The following is a 24,669-nucleotide window of genomic DNA, read 5'->3' as shown; positions in this document are numbered from 1 at the left end:
TGGTCAGTTTGTAGAGGAGATTCACCAGGACATTACCTGGGATGGAGTGTTTTAGCTGTGAGAGGAGTTTCTTTCCCTTAAAGACAGATGTCCCTAGTGGGAAGCTGACTGAAAGATACTAACATAGCCTGCCCGCCATGTTTAGCAGAAAACACAAACAGCAATGGCAGCAAACAAGCCCCTTTATTTTCTACAGACACACACAGAGACAACTAACCCTAACCTGTGGAAAAGAGTACAATCGATGTTTCAGGCTGAGACCCTTCAGCAGGACTGATGACAGGTTTCGGCTCGAAACGTCACCTGTACTCCTTTCCACAGATGCTGCTTGGCCTGCTGAGTTCCTCCAGCATTTTGTATGCGTTGCTCGGATTTCCAGCACCTGTAGATTTTCTGTTGTTTGTAGCCCTAACCTGTATTGTCTTTGGAATGTGGGAGGAAACCCAGGCAGTCAGTCAGGAGGAGAATGTACAAACCTTTTAGACAGTGGCGGGATTTGAACCCTGACTGCTGGTCGCTGGTGCTGTAGTAGCATTACACTGACCACTACACAACAGTGCCGCCCTGGATTCTATACTGTGCCTGACGAAGGCAAGCGTCCTATATGCCTTCACTACCACCCTTGCCTACCTGTCGGCTGCCTTCGAAGATCCGTTGCTATGAACAACACATCCTCAGCACTTTCTAGAGCCCTGCCATTCACAATGTACCGTACATCACAGCCTTGTTTGTCCCCTCAGAATGCATCTCCCCACATCATTCAGACTTGAATTCCATCCGCCATTTACTTGCCCTTCTCACTGTCTGATCAATGTTATTTCGTAACGGCAGATTATCCTCGCTATGAACAGCACCACCAATTGTTGTGTCATCTGTGACCATTCCAATCATAACCTGCTGCTTTCACATCTATTCATTAATGTGGTTCACAAGCGATCAGGGTCCCAGCATTGATCATGTTGAGAATATTAGGGGTCACAAACCCCCAATCACAAAGCCATTATCCTCTGCTTCCTGTCACCAAGCCACTTTCAATCCAGTCTGTCAGCCTGCTTTGGATCCCTTGGGCTTTTGGCGTTGTGGTCGAAGGTCTTCCTGAAGTTCATCAAATGCACCAGCCACTTGGGCACACTTAACCACCTCCTCAAGATTCAATCAAATAAGGAATTATCTCCCCTAATAAAGCCAGTCGGACTATTCTTGTTCAATCCAAGCACAGATTAATCCTCAGAACCCTCAGAATTTCTTCCGTTTTCCCTACCAATGATTTTAGACTCAGTTGCCTGCGATTGCCAGATTTACCCCTGCTGGCTTGAATGAAGGCACCATGTTTTCCAGTTTAATTCTTTATCTGTGAATGCAAAGGCAACCTTTTGCTGAGTTATTTTATTTCTGGAGCACTGGAGATGTAAACAAGTAAATGCACGAGCTTGTGTCAATTCCAGTTTGTACCTTAGGTTAATGGGCAGGTGCCTTCCAGGTTAGGGTTAATGGGGCAGTGCAGGGGACCCCTCCTCTAAGCCAGGGGATGTCTGATAACTTCTCTCATAGCTCCAACAATCTGCTCCCCTGGTTCCCATAGCAGCTTGTGTAATATGCGCAGATGGGGCAATTCGCCGGGCGACATAGACATAGAGACACACAGCATGGCCTCAGGCTCTTCAGCCCAACAAGGTGAAGGTCTTTGTGAAGTTAGCCCAAAGGGCCTCTGTCGCTTTATGACGATGATATGTCTGACTGAGCTGTCAACATCCCTGAATACTTTCACCTTACCTGCATCGCAGTATCTTGTTTCTCTGGCTTGCGTCCTGGGATAAAATAAAGAACAATTACTAAGTGTTTTCTCACCACCCGTGCTAGAGTTGAATCCCAGAAGTGGAGTAGGTGATCCTTACTCCAAGCCTCTGTTTAATGCTGATGACCAATGACCGATCTCTGCATACAGAGGACCATGAGAGGCATGGGTAGGGTAGAGAGCCAAAATCTTTTCCCCATGTAAAAATACGAGGGGTGATTGATAAGTTCGTGGCCTAAGGTAAAAGGGGTCGATTTTAGAAAACCTAGCACATTTATTTTTCAACATAGTCCCCTCCTACATTCACACACTTAGTCCAGCGGTCGTGGAGCATACGGATCTTGGATCTCCAGAAAGTGTCCACAGCAGGGGTGATTGATAAGTTTGTGGCCTAAGGTAGAAGGAGATGAGTAATACAGCTCTTGTTACATGCAAGTCAACTCTTTGAGTGATTATGCAGAAAGTTTGAAGTTAATAACTCATTTACGTTGAAAGTGGCTGATATCTGGAATGCAGTGGTATCATCACTACATTTAAGAAGTATTTTGACAGACTTAAATAGGCCTGGTATAAGACATAGGAGCAGAACTGGGCCATTGAGTCTGCTCCACCATTCCATCATGGCTGATTTATTATCCCTCTCAACCTCATTCTCCTGCCTTCTCCCCATAACCAGTGACAACTTTACTGATTAAGAACCTATCAACCTTTGCTTTAAATATACCCAAAGACCTGGCCTCCATAGCCATCTTTGGCAATGAAACCCACAGGGTCATCACCCCCTGGCTAAATGTAGTAGGATATGGACAATGCAGGCCAATGGGATCAGCACAGCTGGGCAAAAAGGTTGGCATGGATGTAATGGACTGAAGAACCCATTTTTGTAGTGCATATCTCTGTGACTCCATGCCCCTATAAGGGCAGATGCATGTAAATGTATATGGCAAAGAAATTTCATCCTTGATCCTTGATCCTTGCAAGTCAGAATTTGGAATGAGTTCTGATGAAGGGTCTCGGCCTGAAACGATGACTCATTATTCTTCTGCATAGACGCTGCCTCACCTGCTATGTTCCTCCAGCATTTTTTTGTGTGCTACCCTGGTTCTACAGAATCTCTTACGTTTAGAATTTGGAATGGTCAGCCTTCCTGTTTCTAAAGAGATGGGTTATAATTCCCTGCTGATATCCGATGTGGTCTGGGTTGACAAAAACATTCTGGCTGGCCTTCCTCTCTCTTCCCACCACATGGTTCCACAGTTTCAATACTCCTGGTGTTTGATTAATGTTTTCCACATCCTCCTTACATTGGACTGAACGCCAGGTTCTCAGACACCAGCCACTCTCCCAGCACGTCCCACTCACTGTTCGTTACTGAATCAATACTTCAGCAGTTGTTTATTCCAGGGTTTTAGAGAAGTTCAACTTCAAGTTTATTGTCATTCAACCGTGCACATGTGTACTGCTAAATGATGCAATGTTCCCCTGGTCCAAGGTGCACACACAGTGCATACGACTCATACACAAGAAATGAAGTAATATTACCACAGATAAATTAACACATAATAAGGTGCATTTAAGGCACAAGTTAAAAAGTAAACAGTATAACACCACTGGCACTTCATACGTAGTGAGGCCTGGGTGGTGGCAGGGAGTTCAGTTGTCTCATTGGGGAATAAGCTGCTTCCCAGCCTAACAGTCCTTTAGTTTTATTAAAGCTTAATTAAAGTTCTTTAATTTTCTTTAATAAGTCCACTGACCACTGCAGATGTAAACAGTGTCGTGCACTCCCTTGGGAAGAGTTCAGCTGGCAGTTTGGGTTGACAAGTAGTCTCCTCAGCAGAGGATGGATGGTGGCTGGGTAGGGTATCCATTGCCTCTGCCACTAACACCTGAATCATTCCCCTGCAGCTGGCCTCTGCCCCCTCCCTCTCGTCTGGTGGGGAGGTCTCAGGTTTTGCCGCAGTCCTCCGATGTGACCAGAGAGCTGATCTTTAATGGAGAAGCCTTCCTCTGTTTACAAGCTAACCCTTACTTCCTTTTTAGGAGCAGTTTCATGGGCCCCACTAATTTGAGGGGTGATTGTTATGCTGGCAAAAGGTGGGGTGTTGCTGGTGAGCGGCCAACATTCAGACCCCATAACCCATAACAGTATCTCTCTGCCAGTGCTGAGCAGCGAACAGCTGCAGCTCCCAACTCTAATGCTTGGTAGGCCTTCCCATTGTGAGCCAAATGGAGACCGGTAGTTCCACATCACTAAAGTAGATTCACATCTTTCCATTCCAACTACCCCATTCAAATTATATGTTATTTTTCCATAGAACGTGGGCTTGCGAGTCAGATTCATTTATTTCTCACATGTAAATCGAAGCATGCAGAGAAATGCGTCATTTGCATTAACAACCAAAGATGGGCAAGTGTTACCTCACATTCCACCGCCAACATAGCATGCCCACCACACCTGGCAGAACAACACAGAACACACCAAATTACATAGCGACTACATCAAAACAGGCCCTGTTCCTCCCTCCAGTCCACCCTCCCACCCACGTACACAGTCCTCCAACCCCAGGGCAGGCCTGGACTTCGAAGGACTTGGATCTGACCCCTTGAGTGGTCTAGACATGAGATGGTAGGCCGCTAGTTGACTGAAACAAGGTGTGCGGTGTTGCGTCGAGTACACTCGTCTCCGAGGACAATAGGTGCTGATTTTCCTTGTCATTAACTGTTGAGGAGCCAATTGAATCGATCAGTCAAGGTACCATCGGGGGCAGAGGAAAATCTTCCTCACCTTTGAAGCCTTTGGGTGTGCAGTTGCCTCTGGTTTTGCCCTGTTTTCTACATGTACTGTGCATGTATCACTCAGTATTCATAAGTGCAGTAAGACTTCTTGTTTAATTAGTGGTGAGAGTGTGGGGCTTGCTGCCACAGGGATTGGCTAAGGTGAACTGTGTAAAGAAGCTGGATATGTGCAGTACTGTGCGAAAGTCTTTGGCCATATACTGCATAATTAGCTAGGGTGCCTAAGACTTTTGCCCAGTGATGTACAGTATTTGTCAATGTGGAGTGGAGAGTGAGTTTGTAAATCTGGTGCGAGTAAAGGATGTTGGGAATGGCGAGAGTGGAGTGCCAAGGGAGTGGTGTGGGACAGGTGGCAGAGAGGGAGTGCCAGGGCAGAGGGTAGTAGACACCCCCAGCCCTGAGACACCAGGCAAGGTCACTTGACTCCAAATATTGGTTTATTGATCATTATAGAATGTCTCTCTGGGTGCTTCCCTCTCCCTTCCCCTCTTCCCAACCATGATTCCCCTCTCCCTGCCTCCTTCCCACTCTCAGTCCACAATAGACACCCATATCAGAATCAGGTTTATCATCACTCACATATGTCATGAAATTTGTTTTTTTTGGTGCAATACATAAAATTACTTGTCCCTGAGCAAGGCATTTAACCACTCATTGCTCTATAACGACACCAGTGCCAAGTTGTATGGGTCCTAATGCCCTTCCCTTGGACAACATCGGTGGCGTGGAGAGGGGAGACTTGCAGCATGGGCAACTGCTGGTCTTCCATACAACCTTGCCCAGGCCTGCGCCCTGGAAACCTTCCAAGGCGCAAATCCATGGTCTCATGACACTAACGGATGCCTATTAATTATTATTACATAAAATTGCTACAGTACTGTGCAAAAGTCTTAGACACCCTCACTATATATATATGTGCCGAAGACTTTTGCACAGAACTATAGATAGAGGAAAAGAAAAGAGAGGTTCCCTTGATAGGTGGAGACCAAAACAAGATAGGTCAAGCATTAGGTGTTAAATGCTCCCAATATTGTAGATCAAAGCACTGCAGACACCAGATACCTGAAATAAAAGCAGAATTTTACTCAGAGATTGATTGATTAGCTTTTTTTTGACATATATACGCTGAAACAAATTTCATAGCATGTGCCAGTGATATTAACCTGATTCTGCTTCTGAAACACAGAAACAAAGTGAAACGTGTGTTGTTTTGCGTCAACGACCAACGCAGTCCGAGAATGCGCTGAGGGCAGCCCACAAGTGTCACCACACTTCCGGTAGTAGCATGCCCACAACTTACTAAACCTAACCCTTACATCTTGAGAATGTGGGAGGAAACCAGAGAACCCGAAGGAAACCCATGCGGTCACAGGGAGAACGTACAAACCCCTTGCAGACGGTGCCAGGAATTGATCCCTGATCTTCCGATGGTTGGCGCTAACAGATTTCCCCCGGAAGGTGTGGCACTAACCATTACACTGCCATGCCACCCCAGAGCACTCAGCGGGTCACGGAAAGAGAAACAAAAAAGAAACGAGAGCTGATCCATCTTCTCGAATTGTGGCAGTACCGGTGAAGGTGCTTCCGCTGCGTGCGGTGCGTGGGGAGGCAGTTCAAGTGTTTAGGCACAGTGACGGTGAGGGACCAGCGCTGTAGTTCCAACTCAGGATGATGCGTGGCTTTTATGGGGAGCCTGCTCCTCTTGTTCTTCTTGGTGGGACAGACTGTGGCTTTGGGAGGTGCTGAGGAATGTTAGAGTTTTGGAAATTAATCTCTTGAGAGGCGCGTCCATGAGCTGGAGAGAAGTTGCTTAATCTTTATCAAGCCATTCATTAGTTACCTCTATTGTTCTGGCATCCAGTCGCCACGTCTCCCCACCTCCCACCTTTTCTGTGTTGACGGGGTCCATTTTCTTGCTGCTGCCTGTCACCTGACTCCTGTCCCAAACCCAGATCAACGTCCACCCACGCTCACTTCCACACCCAGTAGCCACAACCTGTGACTTCACGGTACTGAAAGCAGATACCAGTTACCCCTGCTGCAGGATGAACAACAGGGAGAGGAAAAGTCCGCCCTATCTATTACAGAGCAGGGCGTCTGAGCCCAGAGTTCTGTTCCGGCGTCCTCAGTAAGAGATCTTCGTACATTCTTATCGTGAGCACGTGGCTTTGCTGCAGGTGCCCTGGATTCCTCCCATAGTCCAAAGATGTTCTGATTAGTGGATTCGATGGTCAGTAGGTGAGTTGCTGGGCAGTGCAGTTCATTGGCCAGAAAGACCTGTTCCACACTCTATCTACGAATCAGTCAATAAATAAAATGAGATAAACAAATAATCTTCCACCCATAGGTGGTGGCAACAGTGTCAGTGTCCCAAAGTGTTATTGGGATTCCCATTTTTACACTAACCCATCACATTTCCATCAGTTCCCCTCTCAGCTGCATGCCAGGGGCAATGTGCAGTCACCAGTTAACCTACTGATCCTCAAACTTTTCAACAAGTCAGGCAGCATCCGTGGAGGGGGATAAACAGTCGGTGCTTCGGGCCAGGGCCCTTCATCGGGACCGGAAAGGAAGGAGGAAGAAGGCAGGGGGAGGGGACAGAGAAAGAGTACAAGCTGGCGGGCTGGAGATCAGGAGTTCCCAGATCCCTCATTTCCTGGTAGTGGTCCATGGCATAAAAACGTTTGGGAATCCTGGCTGGGGATGATCTTGCACTTCGTCGTTTCTCTGCGCGGTACTCTTTTGGTTGCCTTAACACTTCATTCTGCATTGTTATTGTTTTCCCTTGTTCCACCCCAGTGCACTGTGTAATGATCTGATCTGTGTGAACAGCCTGCAGGACAAGCTCTTCACTGTATCTTAGTACATGTGACAATTAAAACAAAACAATTGCAATAAAAGGCCTGCACTCCCTCGCTGCAGGCTTTGTCTTCATGAGGCATTGCACCAGGCCCCACCGTAGCCACAGATGTATGACCCCTAAGCCCACAGTGGATTAACCAGGCAAACCCGCACCGATATAGAGTCCACCAGGAGTTATTTGGTGTGGCTTCATGACATGCCCGGGTCAAAGGGGCAAGAGAGGAGAGTGATCCTCATAGAGTAGCCCTCAGTGTGTGAGCAGCCTACTGCCACTAACGCACGTGGAAGGGAGGCCACAAGCCCTGCCTCTGAATTAGGGTCCTGCCATGCCTACCAGAAGGTCACACCAGCAGGCTCACTGAGATAGGTACTCGCTGATAGGAGAAAACGTTGGCTTTTAGATTAACTCAGCCACAGTTCTGCCGGATCTGATGCACAGAAAGAGTGTGTCCATGCAGGAAAACGAATTCGCCTTCAGTTGTGGCCAGGTGCCGGGGTTCAAAAGGATGGGGGATTGGGAGCTTGAGACAGGATGGGAATGCCTATAGCAGGGAAGCCTCCTTACCGCCCTGGGAGTCGCCTACACTTCCGTACGGAGTAGTTTCAGTCTGCTGTGTGTCCGCGTACCTGTACTCTGCTTAAACCTCAACGTTGTATTCTTACTGTGATGTGGGCTGCGGTTCAGCTCTGTGGTGAGTCTCTGTGCCGCTCGGACAATGATTAAAGGTCCCCCCTGTGTCCCGCAGGGTTCCCCGATTACGGTTTCTATTCCACGCCCGGCGATCAGCGGGCTTCGTACTCGTTTGCGGACTACAGCTCGGTCGGACTGCGGGCCACTCAGATGCTACGCAGTGAGCATATTCCGGCAGCGAGCAGCCCCTCCCTGCACCATGTGTCCAACCCGGATCAATTTAAGAACCCAGGTTTGTGCTACACGTTCATTTCCTTTGACGGTGGGGGCGGGGCGGGTGAGGTCGCGGGGAAGGCGGTGCGGGGGGGGTGGGAGAAGTTGGAGGTGGGAGGGGTGTCGAGAGTCTCTTGGTCTAACTGGGGGCCCAGGAGGCTGGGTCCAGTCTGTTGCAGTGTGGGCTGGGGGACGGGATGGGAGAGTGGAGCAGAGGCTTTCAAAACTTGTTCCACAACAGCATCGACATCCCTTCCCTCCTCACATAGAAGGAAAAGTGAGCAATTATTGCCAGAAAAATATATTGCTATTGTTGGTGCGTGTGCTGGAAATAAAGCAACTTCTCCTTCCTTGCAGTGATACTTTGCCTTTGTAAAACCTAAAAAAGCGATTTTGTATCATTTTTCTGTTATTTTAGAATGCAAATCCTTTATTTCCAAAACCAAAGCAATGCTGCGTTGTGTCCTATTGTTGAAGCCCGTCCAGTTCAGGTGTAATTGTCATTCAACCATACACATGTATACAGCTAAACAAAACACTGTTCTTCTGGGCCAAGGTGTCACATACAGTCACAAAATAATATTACCACAAGTCCCTGAGTGGCCTGGACTGAAGCTTGACAGGTTGACATAAAATGTGAGGCGCATATGCATGTGTGAATCAACAGCAATAAAAGATGACAAGTGACAGAAAAGGAGCGTGGGAATATGCCTGTGTGTTGGGGATGGGGGTGAGGGTGCGGTAGGGCATTCAGACGGGGTGTACGTGAGTGCTGGGCGGCGGCGGGGTGTTGCGAAGTCTAACAGCCCTGGTGGGGATTGCGGGGGGAGAGATGCTTCTGTCCAGCCTGACAGTTCTGATGCTCTGCCGGCAGGAGGTCAGAGCGTCTGTGGGAAGGATGGGAGGGGGTCTTAGATAGTACTGGAGGAACTGCGTACGCAGCGTTTCTGATTTATGTCCTGAATGGGGGGTGTGGGGGTGGGGGTGATGTTTTCAGCAGACCTCACTAACCATTGCAGGGACTTGCGATCTGATACATTGCAATTCCCATACCAGGCAGTGATACACTTCCATTGGTGATCTGGTAGAATAGGGATCTTGCATGGATGTGCTGTCACACAGGGTTAACGTGGTTTCTTTCCCTTTCAATGAAGGTTTGGTGACTGTCTCATCATGGACCCATCTTACTTCCCCCCCCCGCCCCTTTCCTTGTTCCCAATCCCCGTCACGTCGGAGTGTGACTACAGTGTCAAACTCTGCCTGGGCCGCCAGCGAAGGTGTAGGTATTCCCAAAGAGCTGAGCTCCAGGACATGTCCACAAGTATGCTGATTACATTGTCCCTGCTTCTATAGAGCAACACACACACACACACACACACACACACACACACACACACACACACACACACAAAATTCTGGAGGAATGCGGCCCAAAACATTGACTGTTCATTCCTCTCCGTAGAGGCTGCCTGACGAGCTGAGTTCCTCCAGCATTTTGTGTGTGTTGCTCTGAATTTCCAGCATGCAGAATCTCTTGTGTTTATGATTTCCTGCTTTTATAGTTTCTACTTCGCCTGAACTTCTTGTGAGCATCAGCCAATATTGTCTGGTTTGGTGTAGCATCCTCTCGCAGTAAACGAAAATTACAGCCAACCGTCAGGACAGCTGAGAAGGTCATTGTTTGCAGTCTACCTCACTGCAGGACTTGTAGGCAAAGAAGTGGGCTGGAAAAGTAATTGTGGAGGTGGCATACGGAATACGGAGTCAGGAAGTGTATGGCCATGCACTTTGATAGAAGGCACAAAAGTCTATTTTCTAAATGGGGAGAAAATTCAAAAATCCAAGGTGGAAAGGGATTTGGGAGACCTCGTGCAAGACTATTCCCTATAGGTTAACTTGCAGGTTGAATCGGTGGTGAGGAAGGCGAAAGCAGTGTTAGCACTCCTTTGAAGAGGACTGGAATATTAAAGCAAGAATGTAACGCTGAGGCTGTATGAGGTCCAGGGTGAGGCCTCGCTTGGACTATTGTGAACAGTTTTGAGCCCCTTTTTTGCTGATATTGGAGAGGGTTCAGAGGAGGTTCACAAGAATGATTCCAGGAATGAAAGGGTTATCATATGAGCAGCGGTTGAAGGCTCTGGGCCCGTACTCACGTGAATTTCAAAGAATGAGAGGAGGTCTGATTGAAACCTATCGGGTGTTAGAGTGGATGTGAAGCGGATGTTTCCTTTGGTGGAGGAGCCTACGTCCATTTAGAACAGAGATGAGGAGGAATTCCTTTAGCTAGAGGCTAGTGAATTGTGGAATTCGTTGCCACAAGCGGCGTGGAGGCCTGTTCACTGGGTGCATTTAAGGCGGAGATTGATAAGTTTCTTGATTAGTCAGAGCGTGGAAGGTTATGGAGAAGGCAGGAGAATGGGAATTGAAAGGGAAGTGGACCAGCCATGATGAAATGGCGAAGCGGACTGGGTGAACTGAATGGCCCAGTTCTGTTCCTACGTTGTATGTTCTACCCACCCTACACACTGCCTTTTCCAAACACTCCCTTCCAGAAAGCACTTCAAGGCTATTAAAAAAAACGAGGCCATTTTAGAAGTTTCTTCTCCCAAGCAGTTAATGTAATCAACCCCTCACCCCCACAATACTATTACCCCTTTCTCTGCCCTGTAAACACTTTTTCTCATGCTGTTTCCACTGTAACTACATGCTGGTATTATGTATTTATATGCATTTTATTCCATGTCTGTACTTCTAACTTTATTTTTATAAAATTCTTTATAATTATTGAATGCCGTTTTTTGTTGTTGCACGTCATGCCAACACACCACAGCAAATTCCTAATCCGTGTAAACGTATAAGGCGAATAAAGTTGAACAAGTCCTGCTGAGGGGTCTCAGCCTGAAACGGTGACTGTACTCTTTTCCATGGACGCTGACTGGCCTGCTGAGTTCCGCCAGCAGTTTGTGTGTGTTGGTTAAAGTTAATCCTTGACCCTTGTACAACAATCCGCCAACAGCCCTACCATCCACCCACTGCCAGTGAGTCAATAGACAATAGGTGCAGGAGTAGGCCATTTGGCCCTTCGAGCCAGCACCACCATTCACTGTGATCATGGCTGATCATCCACTATCAGTATCCAGTTCCTGCCTTATCCCCATAACCTTTGATGGCGCTATCTTTAAGAGCTCTATCCATCTCTTTCTTGAAAGCATCCAGAGACTTGGCCTCCACAGCCTTCTGGGGCAGAGCATTCCACATATCCACCACTCTCTGGGTGAAAAAGTTTTTCCTCAATTCCGTTCTAAATGGCCTACCCCTTATTCTTAAACTGTGGCCTCTGGTTCTGGACTCACCCATCAGCAGGAACACGCTTCCTGCCTCCAGCGTGTCCAATCTCTTAATAATCCTATATGTTTCAATAAGATCCCCTCTCAGCCTTCTAAATTCCAGAGTATACAAGCCCAGCCGCTCCAATCTTTCAACATATGGCAGTCCCGCCATCATGGGAATTAACCTTGTGAACCTACACTACACTCCCTCCATAGCAAGAATGTCCTTCCTCAAATTTGGAGACCAAAACTGCACACAGTACTCCAGGTGTGGTCTCACCAGGGCCCTGTACAGCTGCAGAAGGACCTCTTTGCTCTTATACTCAGTTCCCCTTGTTATGAAGGCCAGCATGCCATTAGCTTTCCTCACTGCCTGCTGTACTTGCATGCTTGCTTTCAGTGACTGAGTCAATACCAGCTCGCAGAGCAACCCTATTCCCCTCTAAATTCAATAGAAATTAATTTTAAAAATATATAATATAGTATAAAACACACGTTACTTTGTGGCCAACTTACAGGCACCAGCGCACAGATGCAGCAAGCCTGTTGTCTCTTGGATCCTCTGTAACGCCCTAATACCTTGTCATCTTATGTACAGACGCTCCTGCACTTAGTGTCACTTTATGGACATGTACTAAGCTATCCTATGAATTTATATTTATTGTTTTTTTTATTATTCTGTTCTTTATCTTGTGTTTATTTTGTGCTGCATCGGACTGGAGTAACAATTATTTTGTCCTCCGTACCCCCTCCTTCGTACTGGAAGTGACACTAAACAGTCTTGCGTGTGAAACGTCATCCTTCCCCCAACACAGCACAGGGTCAGAGTGCACGACAGCACAGAAGCAGGCTCTTCAGCCCATCAAGTCCATGCCGATCTGCCCCCTTCTCCCTAGTCCCGTCCACTGCAGCCAGACGATAGCCCCCATGCCCCTCCCATCCATGTACAGGAGAAAGGAATATTCAGTTTGAGAGCTAGGATTCATTTAAATCTTACATCCATCCCACAACGTGAGGAAGCCAAAATCTTCGCGTTATGACTAAGTGAGGGAGGGAAGGAGTTAAATCCGCCCCTTGCATTACAAGAACGGTTGTCTAGTCACTTTGCATTGTTAGGAGAACGTTGTATATCTGTCTGTTGGGGCTGCCTAGAGTGAGAGTAATTGCCGTGGTAAAGTGGTTGACGTTTCAGAGTTATGACCGTTGCCAGAAGTGGAAGTGGCAACTCGTCTCACGAAAGGCCATCAGCCTCAGACAACGACCTTCTGCCTCCAGGGAGGCTGCCCAGTGCCAACCTGTGATCTCGGGCTTCTAGCCTCTGCAGTGATCGCTCTGCCTTTGCAGTAGGTGCATTGTGCAGGACTCGCAGAGAGGAGCCGCAAAGCACTCGGCCATTTTGGAAAGTGTAGAGGACTGCACTTCTGCTGCTGAGGCATGAGGTTCGGGAGTCAAGCCTCACTTGTTCTTGGCTAACACGAGAGGGCTTAATTTTAAGATGATTGGAGGAAGGTATCGAGGGGATGCCAGATCTAAGTTCTTTACACACAGAGAGGTGGTAACGTGGCACCTTTATAAACCTACTCCACGGTCACCGCCCATAACCCTCCATATTTCTTACATCCACCTGCCTGCAGGAAGAGAGGCAGGGAAGGATTGGATTGATCATAGAGTATTCAAATCGTTCGGCACAAGGTTATGGGCTGAGGTGCCTGTACTGAGCTGCACAGTTCTATGTCCACACTCCAATGTCCACACTCCAGACGTTTGCATCCATAACTTGGACAGTTGCTCTAAGCGGGTTTGAAGGGCTGAGGCCTAAGATGAGGCCTTAAGCATCCGTGTCCATCAGATGTGTCAGGTGGATGGAGAATCCAGAGGGAGTAGGCACTTGCCCATCTCCTTGTCCAAAGTCACCAAGCAAATAGGCATCCCTTTGTTAAAACATACATCTCTTTGTTGTTTGTGGGATCTTTCCAAGTGCAAAATGGATGTTGTCTCCTTATGTAATAATTGCAACTATACCTCGGAGAGTAATTAATTAACTGCGATGCATATCGGCTTGCATTGCGTAAGGTGTTGTTAGAATGCAATTTTGTTTTACTGTTTGTGGTGAAGTGTTTAAATGAATTCTTCCAGAATCCGAAGAGTTAAATTAGTCGGCAAGATTGCACAAGCAGCCACATTTCCTGATGACATGGGGGCCTTTCAGCCCATCAAATCAATGCCAGCTCATAGAGCGATCCATTCCCTCTCTAAATTTCCCTGTAACCATTTTTTTTTTTCTCACATACCCAACCTCTCACCCAGATGGTATCCACACACCGGGGGAAATTACAGAATGCGGTTAACCTTCCGACCTGCACTTGTGAAGGAAATCCGAGCACCTGGGGGAAGCCCGTGTAGCCACGGACAGAACGTGCAAACTCCACACCAACAGCACTAGAGGCAGCAGCTTTACAAACTGTGGCACTCCTGCCTGTTAGCTAACACTGTCTTCCCTGGAATTTAGGAAGTCAAGTACTGCTTTGACCCAAGCTTTCATGATACTGCTGGGAACTAGTAGGGTGGAGGGAGATTAAATGCCTCTGCTTGCTTGGGAAACTTTGAGTGGGTCCTAATCAAATGTTTGGGACAAGGTCTTTCAGAGAGGTTGGCAAATATTCCTTCACCCAGCTAGCGATAGAAATGGAATTCCCAACCATTAGCTACACAGGAGATTCTGGAGCTGTTGGAAATTCAGAACAACGCATACGGGTCGGGCAGCATCTATGGAGGGGAATAAACAGTTGATGTTTCAGGCCGAGACCCTTCATCAGCACTGAAAAGGCCCTGTTTCTTCAGTGTGAGCCACTGATTGATTTTTTTTTTAACCACAAAATGGTTTAAGAGAAGTTGGCCAAATGTGAATTTATAGATGGCAGGCTTGAGGGATTGAAAACCATTTGCTGTGTTCTGATGTGTGTAAATCTGAGCCATGCGTTTCACTGATGCGGCTCAGATTAAAACTCAAAATCTCCCTCAGCCGCAGCCATCTGGATCCAAATTATTGTAACAGAACCGAGCACAGCCGATTGACCTGTAATTAAAGCCCATCGCGGGACCAGCCTCCCCTCCGTGGGCTCTGTCTGTATTGCCCACTGCCTCAGTAAAGCAGCCAATGTATTCAAAGACTCCAGCCACCCCTGCTGTTCCCTCTTCTCCCCTCTCCCAACAGCCTGAAGGTACCCGTAAGGAGTTTGCACGTTGTCCCCGTGACTGCCTGGGTTTCCTCTGGGTGCCCGGGTTTCCTCCCACAGTCCAAGGTTGGCCCTGTTGGCAGGTTAATTGGTCATTGTAAATTGTCCCATGATTGGACGAGGATTAAGTCGGGGGATTGCTGGGAGGCGTGGCTTGAGGGGCTGGAGGGGCCTATTTGACGCTGTATCTCAATAAAATAAGTAAATAAATAAATACAAAAGCCTGAAACCACTCGTCTCAAGGACAGCCTCTACCCCTTTGGTGTAAGACTATTGAATGATTCACTAGTAGGACAAGTTAGAAGGCATCCTATCCAGATGCATGGTAACCACAAGAAACCGCAGAGAGTTGTGGACACAGCTCAGCACATTACGGAAACAGCCCCACTGTTACAAAACTCTTAACCTCACAATCTACCTCACTGTGATCTTGCACCTTATTGCCCAGCTGCACAGCACTTTCTCTGTAGTTGTTACACTTCATTCTTTCTCTGTTGCTGTTTTAACTTGTTCTACCACAATACACTGTGTAATTATCTGATCTATATTAAAAGTATACAAGACAAGCTGTGACAATGCAAGTTGTGACAATAACAGACGAATTCCAATACTGATACCAGAGCGTCAATGTGTTAGAGCTTGTAGTTGTTTGAATATCCAACCCAAAACCAGCACGTAGTGGTGATCCATTGAGTCACAGGGAGATGCACCAGGGGCAGGCCATTCAGCCCATCAGCTCTGCACTGACCACCAGCCACCCATTTACACTAATCCCATGTTTTATTCTACCCACATTCATATCAACACGGCCCTCTCCCAGACTCCACAATCACCAGCACACAAGGAACAATAACCTACGTGATTATGCTGGATGCTTTACTGACTGGCCAGCTAACTCCGTATCTCTGGGATGCAGGAGGAAGCTGGACCGCCTGTGGGAAACTCATGTGGTTGCATGGAGAACATGCAGACTCCACATAGACAGCACCTAATGTCACGACTGTGTGTCGGTGCTAAAGGGCTCAGCTTAGATAACCAGGCTTCAGACGTTTAGCTTTAAAGGTTAACTTTATTTGTCACTTGTGCATTGAAATGTTGAAACATACGGTGAAGTGCGTCGTTTACAACAATGACCAACACAGACCAGGGATATGCTGGGGGCAGCTTGCAAGTGTTTCCATGCTTCTGGTGCCAACGTAGCGTGCCCACAGCTTACCAACCCTAACCAATAGGTCTTTGGAATGTGGGAGGAAACTGAAGGATCCGGAGGAAACCAAGCGATCTCGGGGAGAAAGTATGAATTCCTTACAGACGGCAGGAATTGAACTCCGATCTTTCAGTCACCAGCGCTGCCAAGCATTACACTGTTGTGCATACCTGGGCAGTACCGTGGCCTTGTTGACTTAAGTCATGCCAGCACGGTGTCCCTGGTCTGATGCAGCAGCAGAAAGCTCTTCTCTCACGTGAGAGTAATTTGGTGGCCTTAGGCGTCAGTGCACCGTGACGGGGGACGATTAACCCACCATTCAAAGTGACAAAGAACTTCTGGGCAGTGAATAAAGCAGAGATCTTGGCTCAGCCCATGCCCATGTCCATCAGGGAAGGTTTCATATGGAAACATATGTGAGGCTCCCTGCACTGAGTAGAAAGGACAAAGGATTCAGTCACTAAAGAAGGCGGCATAGAAGCACTTGATCTACAAGAGGCCTTTCAGAAGTTCGGTACTACTAAACATGTCCTCAACAAAAGCCATCGTGATGCTTGATGATATCACCGTGGCAAAATTGAGCTGGGTGTTTCGTTGAGCAAGCAGCTGCACTCTGTTTAACCTACTTAAGCTCTTTAACCCCATTTAAATTCCTAGCTGGACACGTGGACGATAGAGAAATGGTGGGCTATCCAGGAGGGAAGGGGTTGATTGATCTTAGAGAAACGGTTAAAAGGTCAGTACAACACAGTGGGCTGAAGGTCCCATGTTGTAATCCATCCCATTTGTCCTGATTTTTGGTGTTGGTATTGGTTTATTGTCTCGTGTACCAAGGTACAGTGAAAAGCTTGTCTTGCTTGTATAAGACCACAAGACATAGGAGCTGAGTTAGGTCATTCAGCCCATCGAGTCTGCTGTGCCATTTCATCAAAGCGGATTTTTGAAATTTGTTTGGAGATACTGCATGGAACAGGCCCTGCTGGCCTTTCAGGCAGCCCCTAGTTTAACCCTAGCGTAATCACAAGACAATTTACAATGATCAATTAACCTACTGACCAGTACACCTTTGGACTGTGGGAGCAAACTAGAGCACCTGGAAGAAACCCACGCATTCCACAGGGAGGGCATTCAAACTCCTTACTGAGGATGCTGGGATTGAACTCCAAACTCCGACGCCCCAAGCTGTAATACATTACATTACTATGGTGCCCCACTATTATCTCTCTCAACCCCAGCCTCCTGTCTTCTCCCCATAACCTTTGACACATTCACTAATCAAGAAGCTATCGACCTTCGTTTTAAATATTCCCTGTGACTTGGCCTCCACGGCCGTCTATGACACAGATTCACCACACTCGGGCTAAAGAAATTCCTCTTCATCTCTAGTCTGAGGGTGTGCCCTCTGGTCCTAGCCTCTCCCACTCCTCTCCATGTCCACACTTTCTAGACATTTCAATATTCAATCGGTTTCAATGAGATACCCCCCCCAGCGAGAAACTCCAGCGAGTACATTTCTAGAACCAACAAACGCTCCTTAGATCAGATCATTATACAGTGCCTTAGCTAGAATAAGATACAATAATAACAATGCAGAATAAAGTATAAAAGCTGCTGGAAATGTGCCTTTACTTTAGCCATTTCTCAAGATGTTGGAGTCACCAGCAAGGGCAGTGTTTGTTGCCCATTCTTCATTGCCCTTAGTCGGGTAATGGTGACCTTACACCAATTGAATCACTGCAGTCCAAATTCTGCAGACACTTTTCCTCGAGTGATTTCAAAAATGATGATGGTAACATTACTGAGCAGCAGGCTAGCTAACAACCCTGAGCTTATAATTCAATCCAGCTACAGGAATGAACCGATTTAACCATTTTACTTTAATTGGTTCTCAAGACCAGTGACCCACAAATAAAATAAATAAAACCTACCCCAGCCTGCTTACTTAGGATACCATCAATATTATTCACGATGTGGACTTTATACATATTTAATGAGTCAATATATAATTTATATCACAAGATCAGGGCAAATAGGAAACAGAATATTCTGGGAATGCTTGCTAGATCGGGCAGAATCTTTGAAAAGGGAATCAGATTTAGTGTGTCAGATTATCAGAAGGTCTCTGATGACCCAAAACACTAATTCTTGCTTCTCCTACCATGGATGCTGCCTGACCAGCTGAGTACTCCAAATATTTTCTGTTTTTATTTCAGATACCTGGCACCTGCATTATCTTGATTTACAACACCAGGGGCATTTAGCTTCACTGGTCTGGCCTTTATGCTTCATCTATCCTGAAATCAATGTCCCTTCTGTTTCCTTCTCCTCTGTCTATATATCCAGTTTCCCCTCCAAATGACTTTGGACAGTTCACCTCAGCCATTCCCCAAGGCAGCAAGCCCTAATCTCTTACTACTAATAAAATAAAAAGTCTTGCTGGGTTTATTGCCAATCGCCTTTCAATCAGCAGCCCTAGCTTTGGAGTCTCCTCTCAAGCAAAGACCTTTTGGAGCAGGGGTTCCTAACCTTCTCTATGCCATGGACCCCTACCATTAACTGAGAGGTCTGTGGACACCAGGGTGGGACCCCCTATTTTGAAACTATACAGATCAACCACCAGACATCAAGTTTGGAATTGGTTTTTGCCCATATCTACCAAGATATAGTGAAAAGCTTGTATACTGTTCACATGGATCAAATAATTATACAGGGCACAGAGGTAGAAAAAGTTAGAAACTTAACAATGCAGAAAAAAGTGTAACAGCTACAGAGAAAGTGTAGTGCAGGTAACCAATAAGGTGGAAGGTCATAACAGGGTAGATTGTGAGGTAAAGAGTCCATCTTATTGTATTAGGAAACCATTCAATAGTCTTATATCAGTAGGGTAGAAGCTGTCCCTAAGCCTGGTGGTACATGCTGTCAGGCTTTTGTAATGTTGCCCAGTGGGAGGGGAGTAACGAGAGAATGTCCTGGGTAGAGACTGACTGCTGATCAATCCTTGCCAGTAGTAAAGCCAGCAGTAGCGAACAGTCACTGGCTCCCAAACCAGCAGTAGGGAACAGTCACTGGCTCCCAAACCAGCAGTAGGGAACAGCCACTGGCTCCCAAACCAGCAGTAGGGAATACAGTCACTGGCTCCCAAACCAGCAGTAGGGAATACAGTCACTGGCTCTCAAGCAGCAGTAGGGAATAGCCACTGGCTCCCAAACCCTCAGTAGGGAATACAGTCACTGGCTCCCAAACCCTCAGTAGGGAATACAGTCACTGGCTCCCAAACCCTCAGTAGGGAATACAGTCACTGGCTCCCAAACCAGCAGTAGGGAATACAGTCACTGGCTCCCAAGCAGCAGTAGAGAATACAGTCACTGGCTCCCAAGCCAGCGGTAGAGAATACAGTCACTGGCTCCCAAACCAGCAGTAGGGAATACAGTCACTGGCTCCCAAACCAGCAGTAGGGAACAGTCACTGGCTCCCAAACCAGCAGTAGGGAACAGTCACTGGCTCCCAAACCAGCAGTAGGGAACAGTCACTGGCTCCCAAGCCAGCAGTAGGGAATACAGTCACTGGCTCCCAAACCCTCAGTAGGGAATACAGTCACTGGCTCCCAAACCAGCAGTAGGGAATACAGTCACTGGCTCTCAAGCAGCAGTAGGGAACAGCCACTGGCTCCCAAACCCTCAGTAGGGAATACAGTCACTGGCTCCCAAACCAGCAATAGGGAACAGTCACTGGCTCCCAAACCAGCAGTAGGGAATACAGTCACTGGCTCCCAAACCCTCAGTAGGGAATACAGTCACTGGCTCCCAAACCCTCAGTAGGGAATACAGTCACTGGCTCCCAAACCAGCAGTAGGGAATACAGTCACTGGCTCCCAAACCAGCAGTAGGGAATACAGTCACTGGCTCCCAAACCAGCAGTAGGGAATAGTCACTGGCTCCCAAACCCTCAGTAGGGAATACAGTCACTGGCTCCCAAGCAGCAGTAGGGAATACAGTCACTGGCTCCCAAGCCAGCGGTAGAGAATACAGTCACTGGCTCCCAAACCAGCGGTAGAGAATACAGTCACTGGCTCCCAAACCAGCAGTAGGGAATACAATCACTGGCTCCCAAGCAGCAGTAGGGAACAGTCACTGGCTCCCAAACCAGCAGTAGGGAATACAGTCACTGGCTCCCAAGCCAGCAGTAGGGAATACAGTCACTGGCTCCCAAACCAGCGGTAGGGAACAGTCACTGGCTCCCAAACCAGCGGTAGAGAATACAGTCACTGGCTCCCAAACCAGCAGTAGGGAATACAGTCACTGGCTCCCAAGCCAGCAGTAGGGAATACAGTCACTGGCTCCCAAACCAGCGGTAGGGAACAGTCACTGGCTCCCAAACCAGCAGTAGGGAATACAGTCACTGGCTCCCAAACCCTCAGTAGGGAATACAGTCACTGGCTCCCAAACCAGCAGTAGGGAATACAGTCACTGGCTCCCAAACCAGCAGTAGGGAATACAGTCACTGGCTCCCAAACCAGCAGTAGGGAACAGTCACTGGCTCCCAAACCCTCAGTAGGGAATACAGTCACTGGCTCCCAAGCAGCAGTAGGGAATACAGTCACTGGCTCCCAAGCCAGCGGTAGAGAATACAGTCACTGGCTCCCAAGCCAGCGGTAGAGAATACAGTCACTGGCTCCCAAACCAGCGGTAGAGAATACAGTCACTGGCTCCCAAACCAGCAGTAGGGAATACAATCACTGGCTCCCAAGCAGCAGTAGGGAACAGTCACTGGCTCCCAAACCAGCAGTAGGGAATACAGTCACTGGCTCCCAAGCCAGCAGTAGGGAATACAGTCACTGGCTCCCAAACCAGCGGTAGGGAACAGTCACTGGCTCCCAAACCAGCAGTAGGGAATACAGTCACTGGTTCTCAAGACCACTTACTTGTTAATAAATTATATGTTGGGTGTCCTGGTTACATTTGGCTTTCAATTCATTTTGAGTGCCCCATTCACACGAGTGTCCTTGTCACCTTTGGTGCCTTAGACATATTGATTCAGATCAGATTCGGGTTTATTTATCAAATATACATCAAAACATACAGTGAAAACATTGTTTGCATTAACAACTAACACACCCAAGGATGTGCTGGGAGCAGTCCATAGGTATTGCCTTGCCACACATTCCAACACCAATATAACGTGCCCACAATATTCAGCAGATCAGCACAATGACAGAACAAAACAAGACAACAATAGCAAAACAAACCTCTTTCTCGTCCCCTCACGCACACTGACAGATCTCCAACCCAGTACTTAGTATTGGATGTTCCTGTCATACTCACAGTGGTCTCCTAATCTCATTGGTTCCATTAATCATATTTACACCCTAACTGTATGAGCTGTCTTGATCGTATGAAGTGTCTGAGTCACACTGGTCACTGTAGCTGCATTGGGTGTCGCGGTTACAACGGGTTTTCTAGGCACTCTGGGTATCCCCATAAAATTGAGCATCCTAGTCATATTGGTGTCCTGAAACCACTCACCAGATCAGTCAGAAGCCCTGCTCATCTCATTATATTAAGCGGTGCTCAGTATATCCTGCTATTTATGACAACACCAGAAGGTGAGATTTGACCAGAGAAAAGCAAACAGTTCTGTAACTCCACGGAGAAGTCCTGGGTTTCCAGCAGGAACTGATGTCTGCTCATACACGACGTGAAGGCCCAGCATTTGATTCATTTACAGTGCTTCAGCAGTGCCAACAGATATTGTCCATCCCTCATTAGACCAGAACTGAGTGGCTGCCCATTCAAAGTTCAAATTATTATCAAATTACATATTGTCGCCATATACAACCCTGACATTCATTTCCTTACGGGCATACTCAATTGATCCATAATAGAATAAAAGTCATAATAGAATCTGTGAAAGATCACACCAGCTTGGGCGTTCAACCCAAAAGACAGCAAACTGTGCAAATACAAAAAGAAAGAAATAATAGCAATGAGTAAATAAGCGATAAATATCAAGAGCGTGAGATGAAGAGTCCTTGAACATGAGTCCACAGGTTGTGGGAATATGTCAGTGATGGGGCAAGTGAAGTTGAGTGAAGTTATCCCCTTTGGTTCAAGAGTCTGATGGTTGAGGGGTAATAACTGTTCCTGAGGCTCCTGTAACTTCTTTCCATTCAGAGGAACAATTAACAATCAATCACATAAATGGGCCTGAAGACACAGGAAGGCGAGAAAATTGGGCAAGGGCAGACAGGTTTTCCTTACTAATGGAGGTGTTCTGCATTCCTCAGAAACAGTATGTGCTGATAATGGTATGGCCAGCCAGCGCAGAGGTGATCGGGTGCCATGGCAGCATTGCGGTTAGCACAGCGCTAAAACAGTCAGAGCGTTCTGGAGTTCTGAGTTCGTATCCGGCGCTGTTCTGTGAGGGGTCTCTGTACGTCCTCCCCTTGGGTGCGTGCGTTTTCCCCGGGTGCTCCGGTTTCCTCCCACAGCCCAAAGACGTACAGGATAGATTAATTGGTAATTGCCCTGTGATTAAGTTGGGGTTAATCGGGGTAGTGGGGTTGCTGGGGCGTTGTGGCTCGAAGGGCTCGAACGGCCTACTCTGTGCTGCATCGCTGAAAGTGCAAAGTAATCCCCTCACCCTTCAAACCTGGTGGCCACGAGATTCATTTCCTACACAGAATTAGCCCATGCTCTCTGTCAGCTTCTGGAGAATCAATCTTTATTAAGAGAAGCTGCTGTATGTCACAGTCAAAGATCTGTACAGCACACAAATAGGCCCTTCAGCCCATCATCCCATATCGACCCTTACGCCCCTCTACATCAATCCCATTTGCCCACGTTAGGACCGTATCCACCTGTACCTCGCCCTACTGAAGTGTCTTGTCTAAACACCTCAGTGTATCTGATTTCACAATCTCTTCTGGAAGCACGTTTCCGATATCACCCACTCCCTGTGTTTTAAAAAAAAACTTACCTTTAAAACCCCTTCCTCTCACCTTAAAGCTACGCCTTCTTGTTCTCAAAGTCCAAAGTACATTTATTATCAAAGTACTGGACAGTGTACAACCTTCAGATTCGTCTTCTTACAGGCGACCACAAAGCAAAGAAACACCATAGAACCTGTTAAACACCCACACAACAAGCCCATCAAACATGCGAGAAAAGAGCAAATCACACAAGAAACAAAAAGGAAGCAAGTAAAACGCAGAACATTAAACATCAAATCGCCGAGTCCCCAGAAGTGATTTCCACAGCCATGAGCCGCTGAAGCAAGTGAAGCCGGTCCAGGAGCCCATGGGCCACTCAGTTCAGCGCTTGCGTCGATGGCTGCAGGCCACAGCCGCAGATCCAGTTCCGAGCCGAAGCGCCTCGATCAAATCACACCAATAGTGAAATAGATTCAGCACTCAGGTCACTCAATGTCAAGCCCCATCCGAAAGTGAGTCCACGTCCAAACCTTGCAGCACAAGACCCAAGGCTCCAGCGCCCTCTGCTGGCAGCAGCGAGAGGGAGCCCGTAAGACCAAAAGATAGGGGAGCAGGATTAGGCCGTTTGGCCCATCGAGTCTCTGCCATTTCATCATGGCTGATCCAATTTTCCTCTTAGCCCCAATCTCCTGCCTTCTCCCCGTGTCCCTTCCTGTCCTCCTCCCAGGTCCTTTCTTGCCTTGACCAGTCAAGAGACCGGTCAGTCACAGGCAGTGCGACGTTGAATGCCACTCGGTATGAGAAAAAGAATTTCATTAACGACTTTATCCATGCCACATCCTATACACCATCCATTTGCTCCCTCTGCTCTTTAAATTAACCTAATTTTCTGATTAATTTGATTTTGTATGGTGTGTAATTGACTCTATACTGTCAACCATTGAATGGTACGCCACCTGCTATTGACTGACCAGACCACAGAACGGTCCCTGAATGCTTTATTCAGGAAAAGTTAATTGTTTCATGATCAAAAAAGTTCAAACTTAAAAGTAAATTTATTATCAATGTTCACGTCACCATTTCCTACTCTGAGATTCATTTTCTTGTGGGCATTCACAGTAGGACAAAGAAATGCAATAGGATCAATGAAATACTGCACACAAAGACTGACAAACAACCGATATGCAAAAAGACAAACTGTGCAAATACACTGCAAAAAAAAAAGTAACTAACTAATACTGAGAACACAAGTCGTAGAGTCCTTAAAAGTGAGTCTATAGGTTGTGGAATCAGTTCAGTGTTGGGGCGAGTGAAGTTATCCACACTGGTTCAGAAGCTCGATGGTTGAAGGTTAATAACTGTTCCTGAACCTGGTGGTGTGGGGCCTGGCATTCTGTACATCCTTCCTGATGGCAGCATTAAGAGGAGAGCATGGCCTGGATGGTGGGGTCCTTGATGATGGATGCTGGGTTCTTGTGGCTGCTCTTTGTGGATGTGCTGAATAGTGGAGAGGACTTTGCCTGTGATGGACTGGGCTGTATTCACCTGCAGTTTCTGGAACCACTTTCTATATCTCTACAAAGCTACAACCTTCCAACCCTCCATCTGT

General features: G+C 47.3%; 1 protein-coding gene across 12 annotated transcripts in view; it reads left to right on the top strand.

The window, feature by feature from the left end:
* msi2b (musashi RNA-binding protein 2b) overlaps window positions 1-24,669 on the top strand; it is a 650,971-nt gene that overhangs the window by 583,630 nt on the left and 42,672 nt on the right. For 7 of the 12 annotated variants that reach the window (XM_063031621.1, XM_063031620.1, XM_063031618.1 and 4 more), the window contains one exon: window positions 8,203-8,379. The exons of the other annotated variants lie outside the window; for them this stretch is intronic. In XM_063031621.1, the coding sequence (XP_062887691.1) occupies window positions 8,203-8,379 (177 nt within the window). The remainder of the gene's footprint in view (window positions 1-8,202; window positions 8,380-24,669) is intronic. 12 annotated transcript variants of the gene reach the window in all.

This window comes from Mobula hypostoma, chromosome 23 (assembly GCF_963921235.1).
Source record: "Mobula hypostoma chromosome 23, sMobHyp1.1, whole genome shotgun sequence".
NCBI classification, from domain to species: Eukaryota; Metazoa; Chordata; class Chondrichthyes; order Myliobatiformes; family Myliobatidae; genus Mobula; species Mobula hypostoma.
Note: the sequence above shows the minus strand (reverse complement) of the source record. Positions and strands in the feature narration are given on the sequence as shown.